Source organism: Narcine bancroftii, chromosome 5, assembly GCF_036971445.1.
Source record: "Narcine bancroftii isolate sNarBan1 chromosome 5, sNarBan1.hap1, whole genome shotgun sequence".
Taxonomy (NCBI): Eukaryota; Metazoa; Chordata; class Chondrichthyes; order Torpediniformes; family Narcinidae; genus Narcine; species Narcine bancroftii.
In genome coordinates, this window is record NC_091473.1 from 100,975,496 (window position 1) to 100,994,500 (window position 19,005).

Genomic DNA, 19,005 nt, shown 5'->3' on the forward strand with positions numbered 1-19,005 from the left:
TAAAGTCCTTGATGTCCCATAGCCTATCCTAGTGCAATCCAGTAGTTCTTCTTAGTTTATTTTTTTCTTTAATATGTTACTATATAATATGTAAGCACTATTTGTTGATTTGCTTTAGTGGGTTAGGGTTAGGGAGAGCTTGTTAAGGGAAGGGGTATAATTCTTTTATTTGTAGTCAGGATTAATTTGTACATTGTGATTGATGTTTACAAATGATTATATACTACATGTATGAAAACTTAAAATAAAGTATTAAAGAAAACTACTTACTGCATTTCTACCAGTTTGTTTAAGTTTGGAAATGTTATTCTGCAATTTAAGTTAAAAGTAAACATAGAGGTCTCATCATGAGAGCTCAACCCTCTCTATCATTTTTATAATGAAGAAACACTTCCCAAAACTGTCTCTTTTTTTTTAGCCATACAGCACAGTAAGAAGGCCTTTTCAGCCCACAAGTCTGTGCTGCCCAATTTACACCCAATTAAACTCATCCCCGGTGCATTTCAAATGGTGGGAGGAAACAGGAGCCCAAGGGAAAACACACGCAGACATGTGGAGAATGTACAGTCTCCTTACAGACAGTGTGGGATTCGAACCCAAGTCCTGATTGCCGGCGCTGTAACTGCTATGCCAACTGTGCCGCCCTTTCAGCCAATTCCCCATTCATGCTGCCATTGTCCCTTTCATTTCTTGGACTTACATTTTGCACACCAGCCTTTTGTGGGAGACTTTACACCTTCTGAAAAGCCTTGTACATTATTTCGGCGATATTTCCCCCAACCTCTCAGTCAACTCAATAGATTTGATCAAGTTACGCAACACAAGATACCTTTTACAAAGAACTGCTGTCTCCCTTTACCAACGTCTCCAAGTGCATACTAGCACTTCCTTTGTCTCTAAAAACTTTCACATGGTTGAAATAAATCTTCTAGCCTAAACTTCCCCAGAATCTCCTGACCACCGCATTAACATTTCCCAGTCTTCTGCCACCTTCCCTATTTTGGAAGGCAATGGCAAGGGTCTTCTGCACCCTCAACCCTTATGTCCTTGCATAAATCAGAAAACATCCTATCTGATTATGTGGGAAACACAAAAGTCTGCAGACTCTGTTATTGTAGTAAAAATACAAAAATGCTAAAGGAACTCAGCAGGTCTCACAGCGTCCTTAGGAGGTAAAGATATATATTGTAGCTAACATTTTAAGCCTGAGCACCTCTTCAAGGTATGAAGAAGATAAAGATATATAATCAACGCTTATGCCTGAAACATTAGTTATACATCTTTACCTCCTATAGATGCTGCCTGATCGACTGAGTTCCTCGAACATTTTGCATTTTTACATTTATTATTTGATTCATGTCTTGTTTGATTTAATATTTCTAAAACTTGTTCAAATACAAAGGTAACAATGTATCAAGGTGGTTTATATGAAATTCAATCCCATGCAGATAAGAAGATATTGGAGCATTTAATCAAAAGTTTAGTTAAAAAATTGACCAACAAGGTGCATTTTGAAGGAACAATTGTACCACAGAGAGATTTAAAAACACGAATGCGAGTATCAAATCTGAAACATTGCTTAACTCAGTGAGACCCAAACCAATTCTGTAAGCATGAAAATCTGTAGATGCTGGGGTGAAGTGTAATACACAAATTTGGTGGAGAAGCACAGTGAGTCATGCAACATTGTATATTACAGCACAGTACAGATCCTTCAGCCCATGATATTGTGCCGACCAACAGAAACCTACTCAACAAACTAAACCTTCCCTACCTTACACCCATAACCCTCTATTTTTCTTGTATTCATGTACCTGTTTAAGAGTCTTTTAAATGACTCAATTGCACCCACTTCCACCACCATCCAAGTGCCCACTATTCTCTGGGTTAAAAAAAATCTTACCTCTGACATCTCCCCTAAAATTTTCTCCCCTCACCTTGTACAGATGTCATCTGGTGTTTGCTACTCTCATCCCGGGAAAAAGGTGTGTGCTGTCCACCCTATCTATACCTCTCATACTGTAAAAGACAATCAATCTGGGAGGAAAAAAAAACAGGTAAACAACTGAATAAAAAGGCGAGGGGAAGATGAGAGGAGACAGGAAAGGGTAGGAGGGCAGGCTAACAGAGATAATAGGTGAAGATAGGCAGGAAGGTAAAGAGGAGAACTGAGAAATGATGGGGAGAGGGCAGAGGGCTATGACACATAGATTTCTAATAGGAGAAAGAAGGAAGGGGTGGGAAACTGGAGAAAAAAGACAGAGGGGAAAGTAAAGAGAGAGACTGGGGGAAAGGATCAATATTGATGCTATCTGTGGCCGCATTTTCCAGGGACATTTCTTGAATTGATGAGTATTTCCAGGTATTTCCTGAACAAAATTTAGAGTTTCAGTATCCACAGTACTTCACACTTGCATTGAAAAATTTTGGTTTGACAAACTGCAGGTTATGTACTGAGTTTTAGAATGACAAATATTCTCAAAGAAGTTAATCTAATCTTACAAGAAAAACCAATGCACCGTTTATGTTGCTCACCTGACTTGAAAGGATTTGAGGTCATCCAGTGTAAACATGACACCCTCCAGCATGATGTTTTCATGCAACTCAATCCTTCCATGTTTTGGTTTTTGTTGCAGTTGGATTCGGAGATCCTCATCAATCGTATCCTTGTCTGTCACCATGAGATTGTCTTGAGTGATGAAGCAGCCTGAACCTTCCTCTGCTTTTATTTCATTGGTAAATATCTAACAAAATAACCAATAAAATGTTTCTTCATGCTTCTAAAAATGCAAGAACTCATTCAAGTTCAAAGAAGGTCATCAAAAAGATGCGAAAGAAGACAGAAAAAGAAACAAATAAGCATTTGAAAGACATTCTAAGGTAGAAGGAAGAGGTGAAAAATCTTGCAAGAATAACAACCTGAGTCTCATTGCAAACAAGACAAAGGAGATGACTGTGAACTGTAGAAAAACCAGGAATGACCAGCTTTCACAACAGATTAATAGTTGGGTAGTGGAGAAAATAGAGAGCACAAGTTCTTCAGAGCTCACTTAAGAAGTGACCTACCCTGAACACAAAACATCTCCTCACTTGTCAGGAAAGTAAAACAGTGACTGAACTTCCTGAGGTGGGAAAGGCTACTGGAGACCATCCTGTCAGCTTTCTACAGGAGCTCTATCGATAGAGTCCTGTGTGGCATTACAGTATCGTCCCATTGCCATAGAGCATCTGTTCGGAGGTTAATCCACAGGAACATAAAAGAGGGAGAGAGGTTTCCTGTGGTCTCCCTCTGCCCCACCACCCCCTCTACCACTTCCCCCGCTGATGTGATTTACTAGAATCATTGTTTAAAGACGGCTCACAAAATCCCGCATGTAGCATCTTCATGGGGAAAGAGATACAGAAGTATTGGAGTCTGATCCACTTGGCTGAGGAACATCTTCTTTCCACAGGGAGTGAGACTGCCAAATGACTGATGAATTGCTAAAGCAATGCATGGCCACTGTTTATTAATAATTTATTTTAATATATGTACTGTTGGTGTGTATATTATTTGTCTGTATGCATGTTTGCACTGTTCTCCGCAGTGGACCAGAGAAAACTGTTTTATCAGGTTGTACTGGTACAATTAGATGATAGACTTGAATTTGAACGTTTCCATTTCTTGTACATTAACTGGTGCTTCACATAACACTTGCCCAAATTTACTTTAGAGGACATGAAAAGAGAGGAAAAATTAATCTCAGAGGACTCAAAAATCATTGATCAAAGTGATGACTGAATTTGAAAATTAATAAAATTGTTCTTCACCCCTAAGGTGGCAAGATCATCATCTTGTGAAATACAGGACCTCAACCTGACTCCAATTCCTCTGTTACACTAAGGAGCTAAGGGTTCCACCGGAGAAACTCAGCACTTAGGTACCATACAGGTTAGCACAGTGCAATTACAGTGCCAGTGACCTGGGTTCGAAGCTGGCATTGTGTCAGGAGTTTGTACGCTCTCCCTGTGTGTGTGTGTGTGTGTGTGTGTGTGTGTGTGTGTGTGTGTGTGTGGGTTTCCTCCCACTTACAAAATACGCACGGAGTTTATAGATTAGTTAGTGAACTTGGTATATTTGGGAGGCATGGGCTCGTGGGCCAGAAGGGCCTGTTACTTTGCTGTTTGTCAGTAACTTCTGAGACAGGATGAAACGTCAAAAATTTCCATAGCAGACAGATGGGAGTCTTGAGCATTTTGATTTTCCATCTGTTCTACTGTACCTGTTCATTAAGAAATAAAATGCAGTGTTTGCAAATAAACTAATCAAATCTACTTTGAAACATGCAACACTTAGTTAGAACAATTTCATTATTAAATGCCTTTGTGACCATCGAAACTTTTTCATCTGGGAGATCTCTGAAGTTTTTCATTCATTCGTCCCTGCATTTCAAAAAGTCAGATGAGATGTTTGAAAAATGGCAAATGGCATTGATTGTAAATGAACCCAAGATAAGAGATGTGGAAGACGAAGTAAACTAATAATTATTTCCCAGGATGTTGCTGTTTTGTTTATTTATTTCCTATCTCTGTTAATATGCATTTAAAAAATAAATTTTGCAAATTGTTTTACTTAACAAAGATCAAATTGTTAAACTAAGTATTTTTGGTGGCAAAAACTAGTTCTGTGATTGGAGTACATCTGATCTTTCCAGGACTTGAATTGTAAATAGACAGGTAGATGGTGCAGAACAAATAGGTTAAACAATTGTTCAATAAAAAAGTGCTTATTTAAGCACAATTTTCACATTAGTAAATTGTAAAATGGCAGACTCTCCAATACCTCAGGTTGCTGGTTATCCACAGGCATGATGGTTATGTTGAAGACAAGTCCAGTCAAGGAACCTCCCTGGTGATCACTGACAGAAAATACAAACTGAACCAAGAGTGGATGAGGACCAATGTCCCCAAGAGGAGGCATGTACGCTACTTTCATGTGGTTCACAGCATGCTGGAATATAAAGTGAACACTTAGAATCAAACAGAGAAAACCTCACCAGTTTTCTGTGCTCTACATAAAGGATTTGATTTACCCCCCCCCCCCCCATTGCATTATTTTCAGAGTATATCTCACACATAAACTTTGAGGGTTTCAGGAGTGAGCTGGTCAAATAAACCCTGACAAAATTATTTGAAGTGTAGTGCAGAAGGTGACTGGTGCTTTTATCATTCTGAATTCTCCTGCAAATAGAATTAGCCTGGCACCAAAAATAATGTTCAGCATTTTCTCAGAGTAAATGTGAAGGTTAAGGGAACCACTAATATTTGAGCAAACCAGGGCTTTCATAAATTCTGCTTTGGCTTGCCTTCTGCAGTAGACATTGAAGGCTCACTCTACAGCCTTAATACAACAGCAGAAACGACAAATCCCATTCACCCAACTTGGTTGGACAATTCTATTTCAACTAGTGCCCACCTTAAGCTGGTCAGCTGCTGCCTTGTGAAAAACCTCTGCTTTGATGGATGTTTGGAGAAGAGAATCTTTGCAGGAAAAGTGGAGAAATCTGGTGGACCTGCTGTAAATCCTGATCAATGTATTATGATCTTCTATTTGAGCGAAATTAATTATGTTAATTATAACATAATTAAGCTTTATGTACCACACAGTATGAGCCCTTCAGCCCCTGTTGTGCTGACCTATAGAAATCTTTATAAGGGACCATGGGAAAGTGCTAGAAATACATAACAGTAGCAGACCACTTTTTAACGAGGTGGAAAAGTTTGTAGCACTACAACACACAATTTATACAGAGTGGGAAAGATGGTAGCCCTATTGCAAACAATTTATAAATACCATAGGAAAAAGCAGTCGCGGACCTGCCCTCCCAGAATGCCATGCAGCAGAGATAGGGCTGTATGCCTGGCTGCAACAACGGAACATTTATGGAGGGATTTCTCTGCCACATGGCATTCTGGGAAGTGAGGTCTGCCATTGCTTTTTCCCATGGTCTTTATAAATTGTGCGCTGTAGAGCTACCAACATTCCCACGCAGTTTAAAAATTTTCCGCTATTGCTATTTAATTCCTCTCTCTCTCTCTCTCTCTCTCTCTCTCTGTCTCTCTCTCTCTCTCTCTCCTGCTGCGACTTTCTATGACAAAATTTATACCTTCATTTTAATCTTCCTTCACATTCCGACACTCATGCAAAAATTTGTGTCATTTCAATCCCACAATGCAATTGCCTGTTTCACACTTACCTGATTGCAATGCCTGCATCTGCAGACACCGGGGATTGTACTAGGGATTGAGGCCACCAATCCCTGGCGAGAGATGATCTAATCAAATGCCAGCATTGAGCTGATATTGCTTTCACACTAGATACTTTAAAGGCTGATTGGCGGTTAATTCCTGGGATCACTTGCAAATGTGAAAAGGGCTACTGAGTCAACAGCAATACATATATAAGGCTACTTTTTATTAACTACAGCTCAGGTTTCAACACCATCACACCCTCAGTCCTGGTCAATAAGCTTCAAAACCTAGGCCTCTGCACCCTACCTCTACAACTGGATTCTTGACTTCTTCATCAGAAGACCACAGTCAGTGTAAATTGAAAACATTGACAATCAACACAGGTTCACCTCAAGGATGTATACAAGGATGTATGCCATGTATACTGCCTTGCACTCTCTACACCCATGACTGTATAGTGCAATTCCAATGACATCTACAAAATTGCCTATGACACCACGGTCATCAACAGAATCACAGACAGCAATGAGGAAGTGTACAGGCCTAAGATAGATCAGCTGATTGAGTGGTGTCACAACAACAACCTTGAACTCAATAGAGCAAAACTAAAGGACTAATTTTTGGACTTCAGTAAAGGGAAATGAGGAGAATACAAACCAGTTCTCAGCAGCAGAAAGGGTTAAAAACTTCAAATTCCTTTGTGTCAACATCTCTAAAGATCTATCTTGGGGCCTCCATATCAATGCAATCATGAAGATGACTCACCAGTGGCTATACTTCATGAGGGGTTTGAGGAGATGTCACCAAAAACTTGCAAATTTCTCCAGATGCACCAAGGAGAGCATTCTAATAGGTTGCATCAGTGTCTGCTATGGAAATGTCTCTGCACAGGGCAGGAGAAGACTACAGAGTTATGAAATCAGCCAGGGCCAACATGGGCTTCAGTCTTTACTCCATTAAGAACATGAACAAGAGAGCAATGTCTCAAGAAAGCATCCTCAATCCTCAAGGACCCTCATCACCCAGACAATGCCCTCTTCTCACTTCTGTGCCACTACCATGAGAAAGGAGTTACAGGAGCCTGAAGACACACACCCAGTGGTAGAAAAACAGCTTCTTCCTCACTGCTATCAAATTTCAATGGACCACAGACACTACTTCACTTTCTATTTTTTTGCACTGAATTTTTTAACTTTAATTTATAGGAATTTTGAACCTGTAATGATGCCCCAAAGCAACAACTGTCATTCTGATTCTTCTTCTTATGTGGCCATTGTTATAACACTTTTCATTACATGTCCAAAAGTTAGAATATTAACTGAATTTAAATTCCATGTCTATGTCATCTCTAGCCATAGACAAGATGCCGGAGGACTGAAGAGTAATCAATGCTCAATCCTTAATTCAGAGCAACAGAGATATTCCACGAAATTAGAGACCAGTGAGTCTTGCATCAGTTTTGCAGAATTAACTTGGATTGTTCAGGATGGGATTTAACTGCACTTGGAAAAGCATGAGATCATCAGCATGACTTTGTGCAGGGTACCTTATGTCTTACAAACTTGGTGTTCTTGATGGTGTTAAAGATGATTAAAAATTAATGAGGGTAGGGGACTGAATGTTGTCGATGTGGAGTTTAGTAAAGCATTTAACAAGATCCCTCAAAGTAAGCTGATGCATAAAATTAAGATACACAAGATCCTTGGTATCTTAGCAGATTGGATTCAAAGTCGGCTTGGGTCATGGTGGAAGGGTGTTTGTCTGGCTGAGTGCCTGTAACTGGTGGCATTCAGCAAGGAATGGTGCTTGGACTTCTGTTAGTGATAAAACAATTTGGACAGAAACATGGATGGGTTGATAAGCAAGTTGACAGATGAAACCTAAATTGGTACAGTGGAGATTAGTGAAGAAGGTCATAGCAGGATATAGTTTAAGTGGAAATATGGGCAGAGAAATGGCAGATGGAGTTTAATTCAAACAAGGCTGAGGAGGTTAAATGAAATGAAATAGTAGAGGAGCAATGACAGAGAAATCTTGGATATAAGACAATAGCTTCCGGAAAATGGCAATACAGGTAGGTAGGGTGGTAAAGAAGGGATGCTAAGTTTTATCAGGAAGTAATGTTGCAGCTATCTAAGACTTTGGGTCAACCACATTTGGGATTTTGTGTGCACTTCTGGTCACCTTATTACAGGAAGAATGTGGAAGCTATGGCGAAGGTCCAGAAGAGATACAAAAGGATGTTGCCTGGATTAGAGAATATTAGCTGTAAGGAGAGGTTGGAGAAACTTAGACAGTTTTCTCTGAAGAATTGAAAACTGAGCAGTAACCTAATGGAAATTAATACATTTATGAAAGATATAGACAGGTTAGATGGTTAAAGTCTTTATCTCAAAGTGGAAATGCAAAATATTAGAGCGCGTAGCTTTCAGGTGAGAAGGGACAATTAATGGAAATGTGCACAGTGACTTTTTCTTTACACAGGTGGTTGGAAAGTGCTATCAAGGAGAGGTGGTGAAGCAAATATGGTGGTGATATTTCCAAGACATTTAGACAGGCACATGAACATGCAGGAAATGGAGGTGATGGGCAGGCCAGATGGCCTTAATTTAATTTGACATCATTGTTGGCAAGGACAACATAGTCCAAAATTCGTTTTCCTGTGCTGTATTGTTCCTCATTCTGTTCTATTTGCAGTGGCAAGATTTGAACGTCCTTGGATATTAATGAAAGCATCCTGACAACTATTTCCCATGATATCTGCAATGTAGGATGAGGATGGTGTCCAAGGATATCTCTTAGACCTCTTACGAAAGAGGGGAAGGGATCACCAGATCCAGCTCCAACAAAGATATTGAGTTTGCAGATGACACAACAATAGTTGCTTCATCAGCTACAACGATGAGTTACACTGCAGAGAAGTGGAAAATCTCATGATATAGTGCAAGAGTAACCACCTGAGTCTCCACATCGACAAGATGAAGGAGATGATTGTGGACTTCAGGAGGGCCAGCTATAACCACCCTCCATTGCACATTAATACCTCTGTAGTGGAGACCATCAAGTTCCACGGAGTCCACTTAAGTGACCTATCCTGTCTCCTTCCTTGTGTTGGGAAAGATTTGAATCTTTCATTCTCAGATGTGGTTTGGAACTCCATTTGTAATCTGATTAATACTACCTTCCTTTTGTGCATGACACTGCTTTTTTTGCAATTTAACGTGGTCCATAGAGTACATATGTCTAAAGTTAAATTATCTTATTTTTATTAAGATATAAATCCTTTATGTAACAAATGTAAAATTGGTAATGTTTCATTGGTTCACACGTTCTGGACTTACCCTAGTTTGGAAAAATTTTGGAAAGAAATCTTTCAAATGCTATGAGTGATTCTTAAGTTCAAATTAGAACCTTGCCCTTTTTTAAAGGACTCTTACTTGTGCACTTTATTGAGTTTTAAAAATTCTCTCTGTATTACATGGTCAGATTTTTACATTTGTTATATGTTTACATTTCTTTATTTGTTTACATGTTTACATTATGTGGTATTTTTGCACTACCAATAAGTAGTAATTTGGCATTGTCTGCAGAGAAAGAATCTCAGGGTTGTATATGATGTCATGTAAGAACTCTGACAATAAAAGTGAAATCTGGAAATCTAAGTTTGCCCCTCATCCTTCTACACTGCAAGAAAAGTGATAGGACATGGTTTAAGGTTCAAGCTTCATTTTATTGTCACGTAATGTATGCTCAGGTGTCTTGCCGTTTGGTGTGGATGATCATGTCTCTCCATCCATCACGGCCTCTGAACCTCTGAGTTGTAGTTGTTGCCTCCCTGTTTCTGTCTGCAGCACCTAATAGCGAGAATACGCCTGAGATTGTCTGATCTCGGAGGCAAAGCAGCCACAGGGACTGGTCAGAACTTGGAGGGGAGACTGCCTAGGACATAACCTTGTCCTTTAATTGCTCTATTTGGATAATTTCAAGATGATGACTGCAACTCAAAAGCAAATTTTATCTTTTACTTCATTGATACCCAGATGTGCAATTTTGATGAAATGGAGAGACAATACTCCACCTACATATACACAATGGTTAAATGATACCATGTCTTGTTTAAATTTAGAAAAAAAATCAGATATGCCATTAAAGAGACAAATAATAAGTTTCAAAAGACATCAGGCCCATTTATGGATTATTATCATAACCTAAAGAATGATGATTGTTCTGACTTCTGGTGCTGTGCTGTCCATCTTAATCTTGTTTAGTGGTAAGGGTTTTGAATTATAAGGGTTATAAAAAAAAAAGATCTTTTGAATTGTACACTACAATATACAGCACAATTCTGATTATTCAAAATCAGATTCTCTTAAATCCTCACTTATCCAAATTTTTTTTTAAAAGCTTCAGATAAATTAGGATATTCGCAACAAATCAGAAAACCTTATTTATCTGAAATTTTTTTGGAACTGAATTGACCTCACAGGTTGAAAGAAAAATCACTCGACATGTAATTAGAACGACGACTATCGGGGACATGGCAAGATGGTGTAGAGTCTAGACCTGTGATCTCGACCTCTCTGTCCGGACTTTTAAATACCCGTTTTTTAACCCTTTGTTTTCAAGTTTAAACTTCTTAAATTTTAGTTTAAAGTGTTAAGGAATTATTATGGCCATTAATGGTAAAAAGATTAAACCTCAAGTGCAGAAGAAGTTACATTTTCGAAGTACTGAAGATATGGGGCCTGAACAACTTGCTACAGCTTCAGGTTTAATTTCTTCAGTGCCTAAACTACAAAGCCTGCCTGTGGGAGCTGAAAAAAAAGTCTACTACTCACCAAATGAAGGATAGTGCTGGAATTACTCATTCTCTGGCAGAAGGTGCATGTTCCCATGTAGTGGATCCCGATTCTGGCAGCCTGCTGATTTTAACGGAGGGACCACGTAGGAAGACGACTCCATTGTCTGAAACGTTTCTGGCAATGCTCCAACCTGAAGATTTCGATCTCTTCCGTGATTTTTTGAAAAAACAACGAGCTGCGGGGGAGGGCCAGCGTCGACCCCCTGAGGAAGTTGGGTTGCCGTCGCTGGGAGTCCAGACTGTTAAAATGCCTTTTGTTGAGTTGCAGCAGGAGCTGCAGTTACCTGGTTTTGCCACTACGTTAGAGAAAGCTGGGCTGAGCTTTTCTGAATTACAATGTAACCAGTTAAATGCAGTCATTCAGCCTATAATGAATGAGTTGACTCAAAGGATAAATTCAGAATTGAATACACTTAAAACACGTGTAGAAGCATCTAGTGAAGATTTTAAAAAATTTTAGTCTGCTTTTTTGGAATGTCAACAACAAGTGGCTTCTAATGCAGAAAAAGTGTTGAAGGTTGAAAAATCCGTTATAGAATTGCGAGATCGTAAGAAGGAGTTAGAGAGGAAAATAGACTATTTGCAGAATCAAAGCAGAAGGAATAATGTGAAAATTGTTGGTTTGCCAGAAGGTATGGAAGGACGAGATCCTCTTCATTTTTTTACAGATTGGATCTCACAAGTACTAGAGCAAGAATTTTTTTTCTGAAGGCTTGGTATTGGAAAGAGCTCACAGAACTTTAAGGAGATCACCTTTACCTGGTCAGCCACTGCGACCTGTAATAATTCGATGTTTGAATTATTTGGATAGAGAAGCAATACTTCGACTAGCAGTGCAAAATGCGAGAAAATGACAAACTCTGTTATTGATTCAGAGTAGCAGAGTTTTTTTTCTATCAAGAGGTCATTCAACGTCAACGTCGATTTAATCCAGTTAAAGAAGATTTGTGGCGTAAAGGTTATAAGTCTACTTTTCGCTATCTGGCAGTGTTGGAGACTATCAATCTTGGTTTTTTGAGGATGATCATGAAGCAATGATTTTTGCTAATTCATTGCCTGATATAAGAGGACAAAGAAGTAGATCACCATTGTCTCCTAAAGAAAAATCTGGTTGTTCTGGAAATGGAAGAAATGGTAGAAATGGGAAAAACAGGAATGGAAGGAGTCCAACTTCTTTTAAAATGGGATCTTCGAGTTTGGAACCTCTTGGATGAATAGCAGAATCTTCTTATTCTTATTTTATTTTTTATGTTATTATGATATTTTGAGATTTTTTTTTGTTTGGCTGGGGAGGAAGAGATTTGTTCTAGGTTCTATTAGTCATCAGCCACTGGTGGGTGATCCACACCCAAATTTTGTTTAGGGATTACTACTTTTTGGTAGTTTTTTGGGGGGGATGTTTTTTGTTAATTTATTTTCTAATTTTTAAATTTTTTTAATTTTATCTAGCTTTTATTTTGTGATTTTTTTTTCCTCCTATTGGAGGGCCTATATACGATTATTTGAGTTTTCATATAAAGATATTATTGGTCTTTAGTAATATTAGTAGATATCTTAAAGTTGAGGTTTGCTACTTCTAATGTTCAAGGTTTAAACAGTTCGATTAAGCGTAATGATGAGGGACAGCTATGGTATTGATAAGAATTCTTTGTTTCTTTATTTTTAAATTTGATCTTTGGTAAAATGTGTGTTTGGTAGCGATATGATTTTATCTGAAATGATTAAATTTGAGACTTTTCTTATGAAGGTACCAGAAAAGGGTTATATTTCATTTATGTATTAAATATTATAGGATGGTATGGATAAAAAGGGTTGGGATAAATCCAAATCTGTATAAGATTAAAATATCTTTATATCTGATAGTATCTTTATTGGGCAGTTTGCAACCTCTGAAAGGTTTGGGATTAGATAAATTTCAACTTGCTTTTGTATATTTAGCATTATTTGTAGAGAAAAAAATGTATTGTTAGTATGTGGAAAGATACAAATATGATTGATATTAATAGATGGCATAACGAGATGAAATATTGTTTAATAATGGGAAAAATTACATATGTTTCGCATGATAACTATAGCTTTTTTATTAGTAAATGGTTGTTATATTCAGAATATTTACATTTTGATTTATGTAATTAGATTTTAATATATATGTTTCATTTTTCCTTAATTTTTTTTGCCTTTCTTTATGACTCTCCTTAGGACAGCTGGCTGAAGTTGGGTGGGGGGGGTTCTTTTTTTTATTTCTTTTTTCATTTATTTTTCTATAAAATATAACATTCATGTTTTTGGTTTATTGTTGTATATGTTATTTACTATCTGTATTTTGAACGAATAAATAAAGTTTAAAAAAAAGAATGACGATTGTCCACATTTCAGGTAACTCCCTCCATTCTCTCTTTCCATTTATTTTTTACCTTCTCCTATTGACTTTTCTCTCCAACTCTCCCTCTCAAACCGTATGTTACCGATTCCCAGCTGCAAGCGATCGAAAAATTCTCTGGTCCTCTGCGCCGTCAAGGAGAGCAGCTTCCGGGTAAGAGCAGGACCTCGGGCTCAGTGGAATTCCCTCCCATCTCCTTCCCTCCATCCTCAGCACTGTGGAGCTCCCCAGTGCAGACTCTGAATCCTCCTGTCAGCCTACTACCACACTCTTCCAGGTGTACATATGCGTTAGGCCTAGCAGGGGAGGATTCAGAATCGGGGTTGGGAGCGCTGGTGACCGGGGAGACAGGAGCCCGCCGACTCGCCAGTGAGTGTTCCATCGACCTGGGAAGTCTCCCCAGGGATCAACGGCAGCAGTACATACATGTCAGGGATCAGCTGCTAGATTTTGTTTTTGCTTAAGCTTCCCTTGTTAGTCATTGTTTAAGCATTGATAAAAAATGATTTGCCTTTGCCTTTGGGCTGTTTTTTAAAAAAATGACCAGTTCTTCTGATAAAACCATTTATCCGACATAGGCCCAGTCCCAACCAATTTGGATAATCAGAGTTGTTCTGTATAACTATACTGTTCAATTTTGCATAATATAAACATCAATAAAAATAATTTAAAAAGAAAGGAAGGTGCAAAGGTGACTGCACTTCCTGACAAGGCTGAAGCAGGCAAGGCTACCGGCCACCATTCTGTGAACAGGAGCTCAATCAAGAGCGCCCTCGCTAGTTCTATTACAGTGTGGTACAATTGCTGTCGAGGTCAATCCATGGGACTACAAAAGTGGGAGAGAATCACTGAGGTCTCTCTGCCCTCCTCCCCTGATCAATGTGATTTACTTGGATCATTGTTTAAAGAGGGCTTGCAAAATCTGTTCAGACCCCTACCACCTCATTCATAGAACCTTCCAGCTACGTTCATTGGGAAAAGATACAGAAGTATTAGAGCTGATCCACCAGGCTGAGGAACAGCTTCAACCCATGGGCAGTAAGACTGGTGAATGATTACTAAACTATCAAAACAACTTTAATTACTTCATTATTTATTAATGATATTTATTTCTAATATATGTATGTAAACATGAACCACATATAGATTTGGACACAGTGTTTACAGTCAAGATCTGGCCTCATGTCAGGACAATAGGCAAGTACATTTTCTCAAAGCTTTGCAGGGAAAAGCCTTAGTAGTGCTACAATCACCTCCTATGGAGATATCCCATGATATCCTCCCACAGAGATATGTGAGACATAGTCTCCTTCCTCCTACTGAGATATCCCAAAACATACTCCCCTTCCTTCCACAGAGTTATCCCAAGACACAGGCCATATTTATATATATATAAATATATATATTTGTATATATATATATATATATATATATATATATATATAGTTTGTTTGTATGTGACTTTGGACTATTTTTACACTGTGCACCAAATGTTGTTTTACTGGGTTGTACTGTAACAATCAGCTGATAAATTAACAATATATCTGAAGGGAGGGGACTCTGTCCAGGGATATGTGTGCAGGCTGAAGAGTAACTCCCAGAACTCTCTTTGCAGGACATCCTCACCTTTCCTACCCTTGTCATTGACCCCAACATGGACCACAACATCTGGCTGCTCACCCACCTTCCTGATGATTCTGTGAACATGATCTGAGATATCTCAGACCCTGGTACCAGGAGGCAACATACCATCCGGGATACTCAATCTCTTCCACAGTAACTCTTATCTGTCCCCCCTTTCATTACAGGGGGGGGGGGGAATCCTCTTTCATTACAGTTCACCTCTTCTCCTCCCTTCCCAGAGTCCTGGTCGCCGTGGCTTGTGCCTGGTAGGTCATCTCCCCAACAGTATCCAAAATGGTATACTTGTTATTGAGGGGAATGACCACAGGGGTACCCTGCACTGCCTGCTTGTTCCCTTTCCCTCTCCTGACTGTCACTCATCTACCCTCCTCCTGCCTCCTAGTTGTGATAGTGTCCCTTATACTCCTGTCAATCACCGCCTTTACCTCCCTAATGATTCGAAATTCATCCAACTCCTGCTCCTATTTCTTAACTTGGCTTGACAGGAGCTGCAGCTGGATGCATTTCATGCAGATGAAGTCGTCAGGGATACTGCTGGCTTCCCTGACGTCCTACATTCTACAGGAGGAGCATTCCCCTGACTTGACTGTCATTCCCACTGTTTATGACTAGATGAACAAAATATACGACATATAAAACCTGCCCTTACCTGTGCTTACCTGTTGAAAATTGTGGCTCTTTCCTACTTCAATTGCTACTATTCTTCCGCTCTTACTGTTCTGACTGAAACCAGATGAGCCAAAGCCTTACCATTCTGACTCAGACAATTCTGGCGATGAATGCTCCTTTCATGTCCCGGGATATCTTTGTGGGAGGAAGGGGACTATGTCCTGGGATATCACTGTGGAAGAAATGAGACTCTGTCCCAGGATAGCTCTGTAAGGTGAAGGGGACAGCGTGTCGACATATCTCTGTGACAGGAACAGATTTGTATCCCAGGATATCTCTGCAAGGGAAAGAGGCCCATGTTCCGGGATATCAATGTGGGAGGAACGGGACTGCTTGCTGGGATATCTCTGTGGGAGGAATGGCCTGTGCCTTGGGATAACTCTGTGGAAGGAAGGGGAGTATGTTTTGGGATATCTCATTAGGAGGAAGGAGACTATGTCTCACATATCTCTGTGGGAGGATATCATGGGATATCTCCATAGGAGGTGATTGTAGCACTACTAAGGCTTTTCCCTGCAGAGCTTTGAGAAAATGTACTTGCCTATTGTCCTGACATGAGGCCAGATCTTGACTGTAAACACTGTATCCAAATCTATATGTGGTTCATGGACCAGGAGATCTACAATCTATGCACCTTCTGTTTGTCAGTTAGAGGTGAAATATCATAAACACAGGAGATATGATCTATTCCACTTGCTGAACTCACCAATGTATTTGATTATATGAGCAGTTTCTGAAACATGTACACTTGCTGAGGTTGCTTTTGTGGTGAGGAACAAATTTAGCTACATTTCATATCCTTCAAAATGCACAGCAGGTCAAACATGCCTGTGTCCCGATGCCAAGCTACTTTAGCACCTTCTTCTCTCTGCTGCACACCAGAACTAATGGAATCTGTCATCCTTGCCTCCCTGAGAGCCAGGTCCTCACAGTGGAGCTGCCTGCTGTTGAAGATGCCACACCAGCATCCCATAGCAAGGTCTACCTTCAAATAGACAGACTCTTACATATACGACCAACAGCATCATGAGGAGAATTGTAATGGTACAGCGGTGCTGTTTCACAACCATGCTGTTACATTAACATTGATAACAGCTTCACATATCATTGCTCCACAATCCCCAAGAATCTGTCAACTTGATGCTGAAATGAACACACACATTGAAAAAGCTGCAACAGTTCTCCACAAGCTGAAAGTGTGGACAGCAAACTGGCTGAAAACACTAGCCCATAATGCACTTCTCATTCTTGGTTCACTTTTCTACAGTAATTAGCTCTGATGAACCTACAAAGAGCATGTAAAAAGGCTTAATATTGTCCACCTTTACTGCCTCAGAAGCATGCATTTGCTGATAAGACAAAGTCACCTTTTTAAGGGTAAAATAGTTTTCTCTCAGAAAACTTCCATCGCTAAAGCGAATGATATCTGCAATGGTTTGGCTGTGTTCATCAGAGTGATGTCATTTATACATTAGTCTTAGGGTGAATGAGTCATGATGATACATTTCCATATCTCAGTCTGACCAACTCTAAGTGACATATAATGAAGCTGTCAGGCATTGATACTGACAACTAGGAGACAAGGGGTATTGGAGAGGACTGTTGAGCAGGGCCTCAGAAGAAGAGGGGAAAATGTATAGTTTGACTGGCCGAATGAAAATCTCAGGGAAACAGAGATGAGTAAAAGTTGTACGTCCTCAGTCCCTGCCTTCATCTGCAGTGAAGTGTTGGAGTAGAGCTCCTGAACGATACCAGCTGATGATCAATGAGGGCTAACTACCATTCCACAAACAACTGTCCTGTGGGACAGAATGCTGCTAATGGTGAGAGAAGCTGTGGGCATGCAAACCATCAAGTGGCAAACAATTCACGTTCTTATGTTAATTGCACAGAATTGTAAAAATGCTCAAACACTCAGCTGGACTGGCACCACTCATGGAAAGGGAAACAGAGTTTGCACCTCAAGTCAAAAACCCTTTACTAGAACTGGGAAAGATTTAAAAACAAAACAAGTTGATTTTGAATTGCAAAGTGGATGAGGGTGAGAAGGATGAGAAAAAAGGTACATATCTCTGATGGCTGAGGTCAGAGCTCCCATGCAGATAAATTGTTGGTGAATTGACTGTGGCTCTGTACAACAACATCATTTACAAATTTGTGACGATTGTCCCTTTTTATACAACCCACTGCTGTGCTATGAGCCAGCATTCAGGAAGGAGATTGAAAACTTGGCTGAATGGAGCACTGGCAACAACTTCTTACTTAATGTCATCAAAAGCAAGGAGCTGATTGTAGACTTGAGGAAGGGAAAATCAGAGATATTTAATCCAGTGATCATTGTGGAACCAGAGGTGGAAAGGGTAAGCAAATTTAACTTCCTGGGAGTCACTATTTCGGAGGACCTTTCCTTGACCCAATACACTAATGTCATTGTGAAGAAAGCATGTCAGCACCTCTACTTCCTTAGATGTTCGAGGAGGTTCAGTAAGACATCCAAAACCTTGGCAAACTTTTACAGCTGTGTCAAAGAAAGTGTGCTGACCAGCTGCATCATGGTCAGCTATGGGGGTACCAATACCTCTGAGTGAAAAAGGTCATGGATACATCCCAGTACATCACAGGCAAAACTCTCCCCACTATTGAGAAAGTCTACTTGGAACTCTACCATCAGAGAGCAGCAGCAATCATCAAGGATCCATACCACTCAGAACATGCTTTGTTCTGCCTTCTGCCATCAGGAAAGAGGTATAGGTGTCACAAGACATCAGGTCCAGGAACAGTTGCTACCCCTCCACCATCAGACTCCTAAACAGACTCAGTCAGAATATCATTTAAAGACTCTTAATTTGCATGTTATTTATTACTAAACATTTTTCCTATATTTTCAGTTTGTTTACATTCTTTCTGTTTACCTTTCTTGCTTTTGTATACATATTATTTTCTTGAGTACAGTTTACATTACTGATAAGTAAAAGTTCTGCATGGCCTGCAGGAGAAAAAAAGTCCCAGAGTTGTATGTGATGCCATGCGTGTACTCTGATAATTAATTTGAACTTGAAGTATCGTTGTTGGTGGATTATGAGAGAGAGAGAGAGATAACAAGAGCAAGAAAATGTCTGATGAAGCCAAGCGTGCCATATGGCTTCTTTACCTCACCGTCTACCCATGTTTCTGCTTTCAGTGAACTATATACTTGTACCCTTGGATCTCTCTGTTCAAC

At 39.6% G+C, this 19,005-nt stretch overlaps 1 protein-coding gene across 1 annotated transcript in view; it reads right to left on the bottom strand.

Annotated features, from left to right (window-relative positions):
- The window catches only part of frem1b (Fras1 related extracellular matrix 1b), a 213,661-nt gene that overhangs the window by 100,874 nt on the left and 93,782 nt on the right, over positions 1-19,005 (bottom strand). The window contains exons 13-14 of the mRNA XM_069938520.1: positions 4,823-4,990; positions 2,536-2,744 (exon numbers count right to left, since the gene is read on the bottom strand). Coding sequence (XP_069794621.1) covers positions 2,536-2,744; positions 4,823-4,990 — 377 coding nt within the window. The remainder of the gene's footprint in view (positions 1-2,535; positions 2,745-4,822; positions 4,991-19,005) is intronic.